The 13,120-nt window shown below is 33.7% G+C and overlaps 1 protein-coding gene across 6 annotated transcripts in view; it reads left to right on the top strand.

The window, feature by feature from the left end:
• Window positions 1-13,120, top strand: part of LOC111052909 (catenin delta-2) — a gene marked incomplete at its 3' end in the record, with an annotated part of 143,475 nt that overhangs the window by 94,177 nt on the left and 36,178 nt on the right. For 4 of the 6 annotated variants that reach the window (XM_039442891.1, XM_039442895.1, XM_039442892.1 and 1 more), the window contains 4 exon segments: window positions 4,257-4,382; window positions 6,989-7,048; window positions 8,994-9,131; window positions 12,128-12,347. In XM_039442891.1, coding sequence (XP_039298825.1) covers window positions 4,257-4,382; window positions 6,989-7,048; window positions 8,994-9,131; window positions 12,128-12,347 — 544 coding nt within the window. 6 annotated transcript variants of the gene reach the window in all.

Consider the following 13,120-nt stretch of genomic DNA (forward strand, 5'->3'; position numbering starts at 1 on the left):
ATTCAATACTTTGGTCAGTATTTGCAGTAGTCCTTAGTTGTATTTATATAACTTTCATTGGTTTTTCGAATCAATTATTATTATAACACGAAGTTAGTCTGAAATAATATTCGAACTCAAATTCTTTATTCCACGAAAAAATCATTGTTACAATTATTGATTTTTATGTTATGGAATACCCCTATGAAGACTATATACATTTTTGTCTAGGGGAATTATTATAATCATGACTCTCTATCTCTTTTATTGATTGAAGTAAAATCCTGTACAATAGGATTATACTAGCTGATAATTGTTATTTTGTTGTTACATAAATGCCAGACTGAATGAAATTGTGAATAAGACAGATATGAAAATGTCAACCATTGTTCAATTAAAGAAAGGTTTACATCATAGGTTTTTGTGTAGGGGAATTATTATAATCTTGACTCTATCTCTTTTATTGATTGAAGTAAAATCCTGTACAATAGGATTATACTAGCTGATAATTGTTATTTTGTTGTTACATAAATGCCAGACTGAATGAAATTGTGAATAAGACAGATATGAAAATGTCAACCATTGTTCAATTAAAGAAAGGTTTACATCATAGGTTTTTGTGTAGGGGAATTATTATAATCTTGACTCTATCTCTTTTATTGATTGAAGTAAAATCCTGTACAATAGGATTATACTAGATGATAATTTTTATTCTGTTGTTACATAAATGCCAGACTGAATGAAATTGTGAAGAAGACAGTTATGAAAATGTCAACTATTGTTCAATTAAAGAAAGGTTTACATCATAGGTTTTTGTGTAGGGGAATTATTATAATCTTGACTCTATCTCTTTTATTGATTGAAGTAAAATCCTGTACAATAGGATTATACTAGATGATAATTTTTATTCTGTTGTTACATAAATGCCAGACTGAATGAAATTGTGAAGAAGACAGTTATGAAAATGTCAACCATTGTTCAATTAAAGAAAGGTTTACATCATAGGTTTTTGTGTAGGGGAATTATTATAATCTTGACTCTATCTCTTTTATTGATTGAAGTAAAATCCTGTACAATAGGATTATACTAGATGATAATTTTTATTCTGTTGTTACATAAATGCCAGACTGAATGAAATTGTGAATAAGACAGATATGAAAATGTCAACCATTGTTCAATTAAAGAAAGGTTTACATCATAGGTTTTTGTGTAGGGGAATTATTATAATCTTGACTCTATCTCTTTTATTGATTGAAGTAAAATCCTGTACAATAGGATTATACTAGATAATAATTGTTATTTTGTTTTCGTGTTGTTGCATAAATGCCAGACTGGATGAAATTGTGAATAAGACAGATATGAAAATGTCAACCATTGTTCAATTAAAGAAAGGTTTACATCATAGGTTCCATGCAATAATCGGCCACATCTATGTCTTACTACTCAATCAACAAGTGGTGTAATGTGCAATTATATCGACTGTGACGTAGAACGTTTAAAAATGAAACAAAGGTCATTTTTTATATGCTTCACTCATTATGGAGAAATATTTCAATGTTAGTCACAGCACTACTGTATAAAATTAATTAGATTTAATCAGGCTTAAACCACATTATTGACGACTTTGCAGATTAACTTAGCATTTTGTTGGAAAATATTAAAATGAAACTCAGACAGCAAACTGTAGATAGCAAGCGTTCCCAAATCATGCTCAGGAGCATCTGTCATGTGTTTTATAAAATCTGTCCAAAATGATCAAAACAGTTAGGACCAGTTTCCGAGCTCGGGATTCAGCTAAGTTCTAAACTTTGACTGGCTTCAAACTCTGGAGTCAGAAAATTGGCTTTCCGAGTCAGAGCGTTAACGTAGTTGAGGACTTAAATAGACCCTGGAGTTTATAATTTCGCTTTCTGAGTGAAGGGCTTATAAGTGTAGGACTTGAATTAGATTCTCGCCTCTTTCCGAGTTAAGGATTTAACAAAAATCGTCAAGACCAGGACTTGAAACAGCGTGATTTTAAACCCTCGACTGGGGTAGGGTTTAAATTTAAGTTCTAGACTTGACTGAGCAAACACAATTCAGTTATTGTTTTGGATTAGATGAAACGCCAAATAGATGTCATGGAATACCTAAATTATTTGGATTAGTCCATCTAAATTCATAATTTATAGTTTGCAAGTTCATTTTGCAATAAAATTGTATCAGAATTATGCGTAATAAACTAACCTTATTTTACGAATGTTACATAACCTAAAAATGTGCAAGAAAAATAATACAAGGATTGGCTTGGAATTTATATTCCAATCTCAATGTTATTAATCAATGTGATATTCAACATATTAATATAACAATAATAAATTATTATTCCAGTTTTTTTTTTCAAAACAAATACGTTTTCAAACTCAAAAGCCTAATGAAATTTTTATTCCAAAATCACTGGTTAGGATCATTGATCAATAATAGCATAACGTAAAATTAAATGTTTATTCATTCATCTTTCAAAAGGTTAGGTTTTGCTTTGAATAGGCCTACAAAGAAATCGAAACGTATTTTTACAATATAGTTTGGAGAGCATGCTCATTTGAATTATCCCGCTGCAATCAGCTGTTTTCGTTTTCCTATAATGCCAACAATATAACAGCAAAATATTGTGAATTTCCCTCATGTTTACTACATAAAAGTCCTGGACTCAAATAAGTCGAGAACTTGATAGACTCCGGAGTTTAGTAGATGAAATCGTGACTCAGAAAGTCAATTTAGACCCGAGAGCTTATTTTAGTCCTGGACTCTGTAAGTCCAGAACTTATAGATCCCGAGCTCGGAAACCGCCCCTTAATGAAATTTGTTTAAAATTATCACTTTCATAAAATCTATAACTAATGTTTTTTGGAATTATATAATAACATTATAGTAATATAAGGGTTAACAATATTGACCATGAGAGTTTGTTCTCGAAAAAGAGAGACTGGTATCTAAAGGTGCGTACAGATATACGCGCCCCGCACTCGCTCCGATCATGAACGTTACGCGAGATGCTACGCAAGGGGTTCGCTAGAGGTTCGAATTATGTTCGAAGGATGATCACGCGCTTGTCGTATTGATGACTTCCCTACATCCTAATCTCACAAAATGTGAGACGTTCAATCCAGCTGATCGGGTGACAAAACTCTTAGACCAGTTATAGAATAGACACGGCCCATTGTATATTCATATTGAAAGTCGATGAAGCCAACATCTACTGCCATATCACCATATCGTGACGTCAGCATCGGATAGAAGACAATGTAAACAAACTCTGCAGAAAAGTTTTCTATCCGATGCTGACGTCACGATATGGTGATATGGCAGTAGATGTTGGCTTCAGAGGCTAGACTTCCCAGCGTGTCTATTCTATAACTGGTCTAAGACAAAACTAAATAAAATATTCTGACCAGGGGATTGCTGGGTAGCCTAATAATACATAATGTTATTTAATTATGTTTATATAATAAATTGATGATAATTATTATGTTTGTTGCATTTATGATGTTTTATTACAAAAAAGGTAATGTCTGTCAATGTTTTGAAATGTGAAAGGCTTGGTTGGGAGTTCGGCGTCTTCCTTCTAAATTCTAATGTGCTGGTAACTGTTATTAAAATTATTTTTATAATTTTGTATTATTTAATAATTAATTATTAATTTTGAACAATTTTAAATGCTAACACATGAATCGTAACCATTAACAAACATTACAAACAAATCTGCTCGAGTGACGTTCGATTGTGGAGCAGAGCGAAAGTCTGTACGCACCTTTAGATGTAGATTATGCGGGAGGCCTTCAGGAGGATAGATAGATATTATTTATTATTAATTGTCACAAGATTCGCCTCTTTGTTTACACAAATTATTATTTCATATATAAACTGTATTTAGAAATTGAATTGAACAATTATCCTTATTAAGGCCGGAGATAGGACTATAGGTCCTCTCTGTCAAACAACCTTAAATTGTGTGACAAACTGAAAAAGAAAGAAGATGGAGGATTAATTATTTATTATTAATTGTCACAAGATTCGCCTCTTTGTTTACACAAATTATTATTCCATATATAAATAATAACTTTATTTAGAAATTGAATTGAACTATTTTCTTTATTAAGGCCGGAGATAGGACTATAGGTCCTCTTACTCACACAACCTTGAATTGTGTGACAAACTGAAAAAGAAAGAAGGTGGAGGATTAATGTGAGAAGTATTATTTTATTATCAGGTTTTAATTTATTTAAATTAATTTGCAGACTACTTGAGGAAAGCTGCGCCCTTTCCATCTCCTGGCTATGATGACCTAGAGAACTCTCATATTATTCCAAGACCCGAACATTATAGAATTACTCCGTCGCCCGGTGGACTGGCTGACAGATATGGTGAGCAATCATTCATTCTATTTATTCATTATGTTCTATTTATTCATTATTATCTATTCATTCAAATTCAAATATTTGCCATAAAATTATACAGATTGATAAAAAAAATATTCCAACTTACAAAATGGCACTACCGGCAAAGAAAACTTGTGCGCCGGCAGTGAGTTGGAACAACTAGGTACAGCAAACATGTCAGTAGAAAGAAAAAGAGCTTATTCAAACCACTAGAATAAATAAAGTTACGGAAACCAGGTCACATCTCAATACTTACAAACGATAAGACTAAGTAACAAAAATTTCAAGAAAATGACAAACTCAAAAAGACCAATACAAGGAAGCCATGACAAATATTTTTTTTAAATTTATAACACAAGAATGAAACACTCCATTATAATGGATATAGATAATTTAAAATGAACATTTATCCTAATCTAATCCAGTATAAGATCCATTATGGATTTTGTAATTCTATTAATAATGAATTCAGTTGGGGACTTTATTTATAAACAAGTAACACTGATATTCAAACTGACGTCTACATACACTTAAGCTGGTAAAGTCAATATCAAATTGTAATGGATTGGAGAGACGCAAATTATATGGATCATTCCTTGAGTTGAACATTTATTATGTATTTATTCAGATACAGTATTGGAGAGCGTCATGGAGTCCCGATTATTGTCCTCACAGCAAATTAATCTCTCTTGTAATTATATTCTTCGAATGGATGAAACAACTCTATCGTAATATTATGCTCCCTAAAGGATTTGAAACCTGTTCGGCCTCGAAATTATTCAATTTTATTTTAGAAGTATTTTTGATGTCTCAGTTTGAATATAAAAGACTTTATATAATAAGACTTTGAGAAGCCTTTCCTGATTAATTTATACTTAACAATTTTTATCATTATTTTATTTGACAGTTGAAGCGTTCAACTATTATTTCGGTAAACAATGTATCTCATTTCTTAATTGCCGGCCGGGTTGGTCTAGTGGTAAGGAGCGTTTCAAACTTCGGTACGCTAACACCGCCTGGTTCGTGGGTTCGAATCCCGCCGATAACATGGACGTTTGATCATCTGATCAATCACCCACGCACAAGCAAAATGCTCATTTGGGCATCATCCATAATAAAACAAATTAATGTTAATTGAAGAATGTAGGAATTTTATAATATTAAAATCGATATTCCAACAAAACGGTGGTCGAGTGAACTTAGAGGTTTTAAAACCACAGTCTGCTATAGTGAAGTCCACGTTATAATGGCAGTGTTTAATTAGCATTGGTATTGCTATCCTTGTCTATCATTCAACAAAGCGGATAGTAGCGCTTTCTCGATTTGCCCTGTTGCCAGATCGTCTTTTAACAATGTAGAATTAAGAATTTATTAACAAAATATTGCATCTTAATTATCAAAATTCATTATGGAATAATTGAAAAATATAATTTCTTGCTTGTTAAAATATAATTGATTATTTTAAACGAGGATGAACAGTTAATATCACATTAATAAACCTGTATCACCTACCGTCTATAGAAGGCATTGACAAGACAGAGGATCGGTAACGTTGCTCTGTTATCTTTCTTCACTGCCATTATAACGTGGACCTCACTATAGCACTACTTGGATGTAGGTTCGAATCCCGCTGGTAGGCATGCACGTTTGATCTTCTCATCAACTGCCCATGCATTCATTTCATTACTCATGGCACAAGCAGAAGCTTATGTGGGAATCATCTGCTATGAAATAAATGAAAAATAAATCGATGACTAAAAATAAGTCTCGATCTCTTTCCAGTTTTTAAGTGAGTCTGAGTCTGTCATGAGATTCAAAGTGAAAGTACACAGCAACAGACGGACCCCTGCAGGCAGACGGAGAAAAAATCAACGTCTGCATGCAGATGTGAGCAGACATACACAGACAGACGTCCGTCTATATGCGCCTCCGTCTGTTATTGTGTTCGTTCGCCTTGATAAGCAAATTTGTTCTATCATATGTATGTCAAATAAATACGAAATTATACCTATTATAAATTATACATATTATGGTTCAAAAAATCAATCCTTTAACACCCATAGTATATCTTGGAAATTTTATTACCCTTCAAATTTAACCTTCCGGCAGTCGCGCTGTTGTAAAAAGTACAACAGCGTCAGTTGCTGCACAAACTATTAAATGGGGTGGTGTCAGTGAATGAGTCACCTATGCATTCCAAAACTTTCCCCCCATCACTCAACTGAGTTGCAGTATCAACCGAGCAATGGTTCAGTCTCTAGGTGTCATTTAGTCGCCACAGTGCATAAGATAGGGAAAGACTGTATACGGTGATTGTAAACGAACCAATAACACAGAATTAATGGCTTTGCTTGATGTACTTTATTGGGCTATGAAATGGTAATCATCCCAATTTCATAGGCGTAAAATAATCCAAGAATGTGGAAAAAGTAAATATACAATTAATTAATGTGTTTTGACAGTAAACAGAGTACGTAACACTTGGAAAATTGGATGTTGTAAAAAATACAACACGCGACTGCTCGTGTGATTGAGTAGGGCGCGACTGTTGGAAGGTCAAGTTTATTCAACTTGTAACTTTTTATTTGCAGACCAACTTAGTAACACTTGGAATATGGATGATTCTGGTGAGGCATCTCAAATCCCACATGGTGAGTGTTTCTCTATCTTTACAACATTTTAGTATGTGTAAGAATTTACGAATTTTCTTAGATACATTTCCTATGTTCTGATTATTAGTTAATGTTTTTAGTCCCATTCTCCTACGCGCAGCTTCCTAGACATTCATAATGCTGAGCATTATTGAGTTGATCTAATGTAAAGCTATTTTTATTTTTCAACATATAGGATAATTGCTACGAGTTTTTTATGATTTGTAATTAATCTGTCATTTTAATTTGACACTCAAAAGAAAATATTTTGCTTGTTCGTTTATCATTTGGTATGAATATTCTTCCCACACCAAACTTTTATCAATTTTTTATATGATAGGCTACAGCTGACTTTTAATATACATGAATAGTTTGCTATTTCTTGTTTTATCTTGTTCCATCACAAGGGTTCAATTTTGTTAATTATTAAAGCCTTTATCTCATTCCAAATATTGGTCATTTCTATTACAATCTAACTAACAAAATTCAACACTTGTGATTAAACATTATATAGGGTGATTATAAAAGGACTTTACAACTTTGATAGCACATAAATTATTTATTGAAATTACAGAATTGAGAAAGGAGTCATTTTGTTACAAAACACTTCAAGTTTAAGGTGTGGGTGTTATTTTGGTTGGATGTGACATCCGTTGGTAATGCGACATACATCCCACCGATAATCGATTTCTTGCCACACTCGTACCAGCATATCAGGCGTAACTTGTCCAACCGCAGCGATCCGAATGTGATCCGATTTCAGAGGTCATTAAGATTGTCTGGTAGACACGGTATATAAACCTTATCCTTAATGAAACCCCACAGGAAGAAATCCATTGGTGTTAAATCAATTGGTGAGCGAGGTGGCCATGCAATTGGCCCTGCATGGTAAATCCAGAAAAGTTGAAAGCGCATGTCTAGGAAATCCTGGACTTCTCCGTGGAAATGAGCTGGTGCACCGTCATGCTGAACAAGATGCACAGGTGTCCTTCAACTTTTACTGGTCTCTACCTGACAATCTTGATGACTTGGGATTTTCTAGACATGCGCTTTCAACTTTGCTTGATTTACCATGCAGGGCCAATTGCATGGCCACCTCGCTCACCAATTGATTTAACACCAATGGATTTCTTCCTGTTGGGTTTCATCAAGGATAAGGTTTGTATACCGTCTCTACCAGACAATCTTAATGACCTCTAAAATCGGATCACATTCGGATCGCTGTTCACTGCCGCGAGCCAATCAGAAGACCAGGATTGGAACTTCTTAAGGTCACGTGACGAGTCTATAGTGAGGTCCACGTTATAATGGCAGTGGATAAAGATAGAAGAATAGCGATACCGATTCTCTGCATCAATTAATTATATTTCTACACTGTCAAAACATAATTTGCATCGTTGTGGACCTAGAAAAGGATTGTACCACCGGCTTTGTGGAATGATAGACAAGGATAGCAAAACCAAAGTTGATCAAATACTGTCATTATAACGTGGACCTCACTATAGTATTTGTGCCATATAAAAAGCATTGGTTGGATAGGCGTTTGATTGACAGTTCTATTCTGTATCTATTCTGTGGTAAAGTCATTTTATAATCTCTCTGTATATCAAGAAATAGCAATCTATGGTAACTACTGAATATTAAAAGTCAGGTGTTTTTATCATATGATATTTTTGCATTCATACAGTTTAGTAGCAGCATTCAAACTTACTTATGTAAGTATTTAAGCTTACTAGTTCTTAAATTACTGTATTACTCGTTCAAGTTTCTTTTTGCTTTCATACAATTTAGTAGCAGCATTCAAACTTACTTACTTATGTAAGTATTTAAACTTATTTGTTTTTAAATTCCTGTATTACTCGTTTAAGTTTCTTTTGTATTTTTTGTCTCATTTATGTTTTGTTTGTAGTTGATTTTTGATTTTACTTTCCATTATGGTGTATAGGTGGTGATTGTAAAGTAGTTTATGGCTATAGTCCTTACAGTCATAGTGCTTATGACACAAATGGTGGTGACCCCCGGACTTATGAAGATAACGACCAGAGAAGGCAGGAGGCATCGCCATCAGTTGATGATCAAAGGGGTAATTGTTCTGTTATATTTTAATGTTCACGTCAATTGGATGATATCAAAATACAATTTAATACAATTATATTAAAAGGCAAATCAATTTAAGAACTAGGATTGAAATTCAATTTAATACAATGATATTACATGGCAAATCAATTTAAGAACTAGAATTTAAATCCAATTTAATACAATGATAGTACATGGCAAATCAATTTAAGGCTGTTCGATACACCTTTTTATTTTTATTTAAATTGGATAATCTTTTTCAATAAAATTGTTAATATCATTAACATCTAAAGATCATCAAAACATCTAACATATAAAGATATTGTTAATATCATTATAAGAGTGAGAAAAAGTGGCAACTGAAATTTTTAAGTGATATAATAAGCGAGTTATGGGCTGTTGAAGTGCTTAACTCTGTTTTCTTTCCACGCTTCTTTCAACTCGCTTATTAGACCACTTAAAAATTTCAGTTGCCACTTTTTCTTACTCTTATAATGATCTTAACAATTATATTGAAAAAGATTATTCAATTTGAATAAACGGTTCCGAATTTTCCATTGGAGATTTTTTAATACATTCAGTATATCATTGGCTTCGTTCTAATATGCGTTTTTTCGCGATTGATGCCAAAATAAACAAGTTATCGAATTTACAAAAATTGTTAATTTTTTATTTATGAACGGTATGGGGAATAAAATGTTTTAATTTGGATAGATACATTTTTTGAATTTTTAAGAGATGTTCTAATAATATAGTCAAACCCGTCTATGATCTGGAAAGTTAGCACTTTCAACAACCCATAACTCGCTTATTGGACCACTTAAAAATTTCAGTTGCCACTTTTTCTCACTCTTATAATGATCTTAACAATTATATTGAAAAAGATTATCCAATTTGAATAATAAAATAGTGTACCGAACAGCCATGAAGAACTAGAATTAAAATTCAATGATATTACATGGCAGATCAATTTAAGAACTAGAATTTAAATTCAATTTAATACAATGATATTACATGGTAAATCAATTTAAGAACTAGAATTTAAATCCAATTCAATTCAATGATATTACATGGGAAATTAATTCAAGAAGTAGAATAATTAACTTGATAATTTGGTGAAATTGGCCAGTTAGATTATTCTAACAAAAATATCTAAGAGAATAAGAATAATTCGAAGAATACTTGAGATATTATAATTATCATCAAAATACTTCTAGATTTAAATAAAGTGGAATCAAACAATCATGCTTCAATCAATAATTGAGGAAATAAATAATATATACTAAATAATTAGTAATAAATAAGAGCTCCATTTCAAATCAAATACCATTACCATTTCTGATATTTAAATAACTTTTGTTATAAATAAAGACTAGATGAACTTCATTGTACCTATATTTTATTGCTTCATATCTCTATCATGCTCAATACAACGTTTTTCTTTCGTTGATTTAAATCAAATCAAATTTATTCTTCAACACTTTACAAAGTTGCATTTTACAGCATAACAGTAAATACAGTAGTAGGCCTATTACAGTATAACATAAAATATAAGCATACCATAATAAAGACTATAGTAACGATTATTTTTGTACAATATTTGATAGTAATGAGAAATACCCTTCCATAGGCTATTACCTGTGAGTAAGGGTGAATCTGGATTAAAATGATTCAAATGAAATTTTTATGAGAAAGTAACAGAAAGATAATAAAGAAAATTGAATTGTATACTACTAAAGTATGAGTTTTTATTTATGTTGATAAATGAGTTGAGTGTATACTTCTTTGGTAATCAATTTTATGCTACTAATGAAACAAATATTAACATTTTTGTTCTTTTATATCCACTGTTGAAAAATGGGTGATTCAAAATCATAGCTGTCCAAGGCTAGCTACTAACGACAGAAAAGTGTGTCGAACATGTTACAACGGACAAGTTAGTCTATGAACAAAAAAGACAATGGTTGAGTTCAAAGCCACTGATCAATTTCATCGGGTTTTTTTACGTTCAGTAAAAAAACTTATCACAGATTAGTGATCACTAATTCGGCTAGTATCTTGACGCCATAATCCGCCATTTTGAAAGAAAGTGTAGCATTATAATACAGCAGTAGTTTTAATTTCTAACAAGATGATGCAGTTATGTGTCGTGGTCTTGGTGCACTCAAATCTTGGTTAGATTGATACCTTCCATTTTGTGTGTATTCTGTGGCTGAACGGTTGTTCATGAGTCATGACTGACAGATGTTTCCCCTGTTTTGTTTACAAAATATGATCAACAGGGGAAACATCTGTCAGTCATGCGTGCTAGAATACTCGTAGCGGCTGGTGATCAAATTATTCCTGCCTCTAGTCCGATGCTCATGGGATACTCCCTGCTCAACAAAACCATTCAAATTCTCCTTCACATAGGTCAGACACTGAAGAACAAAAATCGAGGGAAATGTCAGTATTTCTAATTCTTTGAAGCTCTCTTTACATTGAGCGCGTTTTGGCAGACCACAAATAAGCCTGATTACCTTTCTTTGAATACGAAATAGTTTTATGCTATATGCCTTTGACCCCCACAGTACAGCACCATAAGACAGGTGTGACTGAATGTGAGCAAAGTAAACTAGGTACCTTTAGAACATCAACACTGACACAAGTCCTTAACTTTCTTAATATAAATATTCCTCTATTAAGATACAAAAACGTAACCTCAAAATTTTTGAATCCTTTCACTGATGACACAACTTGTCAGCTAGTAGAGCAGCGTAGAACAAGTTAACAAAAATTCAAGATACAAAAACCTAACCTCAAATTTGTTCGAAGCCTTTCGCTGATGACACATGTGACGAACATGTGAGTTTGCACCCTGGAGTTCACACATGTTCAACACACTTGTCCTGTAGTTAGTGACCACCCTTACAAATAATTTCATTGAAAAATATATTGGTTCACTTTGTACCCTGTGTTGAATTATTGTGGCTATATGTTATTCTATTCAATTTCTATTTACAGGTATGAGATGGAGAGATCCAAATTTGACTGAAGTAATTAGTTTTCTCGCCAATCCGAACAATGTTATCAAAGCGAATGCAGCTGCCTATCTGCAGCACTTGTGCTACATGGATGATCCGAACAAGCAGAAAACAAGAACTCTGGGAGGAATTCCCCCTCTAGTGAATCTACTAAATCATGAAAGTCCCGATGTTTATAGGAACGCTTGTGGAGCATTAAGGTGAGCATCATTCATTTCAATTACATAAAATGTATTGTAATCAGTTATTATTTGTGTAACCATCAGAGATAGATACTACCAGAGATAGTTAGATGGTTAGGCTTAACTCACACTTACGCGACTCAAGTCGAGAAGAGACTGACTCTAGTCTCTTCTCAACGCAGAATGTGTTTTCAAATGGTGGCATGCAGACCAGTCGATTCTAGTCTCCGCTACCACACGACTGTGGGACGTGGCTTAACTCAAACTTACGCGACTCAGGTCGAGAAGAGACTGCGACTCTAGTTGAGAGCATGTGTTTCCAAATGGTGACAGACCAGTCGATTCTAGTCTCCGCGACTGTCACCATTTGAAAGCACATGCTCTCCACTAGAGTCGAGGCCTAAGGCCTAAGTTGGCCTAAGGCTCAACTCACACACGACTCAGGTCGAGAAGAGACTCGACTCAAGTTGAGAGCATGTGTTTCCAAATGGTGACAATCAGATCAGTCGATTCTAGTCTCCGCGACGTCACCATTTGAAAGCACAAGCTCTCGACTAGAGTCGAGGTCTAAGGCTTAAGGCCTAAGTTGGCCTAAGGCTCAACTCACACTTACGCGACTCAGGTTGAGAAGAGACTCGACTCTAGTCGAGAGCTTGTGTTCCAAATGGTGACACTCAGACCAGTCGACTCTAGTCTCCGCGACGTCACCATTTGAAAACACATGCTCTCGACTAGAGTCGAGTCTCTTCTCGGCCTCAACTCAGGTTCAGGCTCAACTCACACTTACGCGA

This window comes from Nilaparvata lugens, chromosome X (genome assembly GCF_014356525.2).
Source record: "Nilaparvata lugens isolate BPH chromosome X, ASM1435652v1, whole genome shotgun sequence".
NCBI classification, from domain to species: domain Eukaryota; kingdom Metazoa; phylum Arthropoda; class Insecta; order Hemiptera; family Delphacidae; genus Nilaparvata; species Nilaparvata lugens.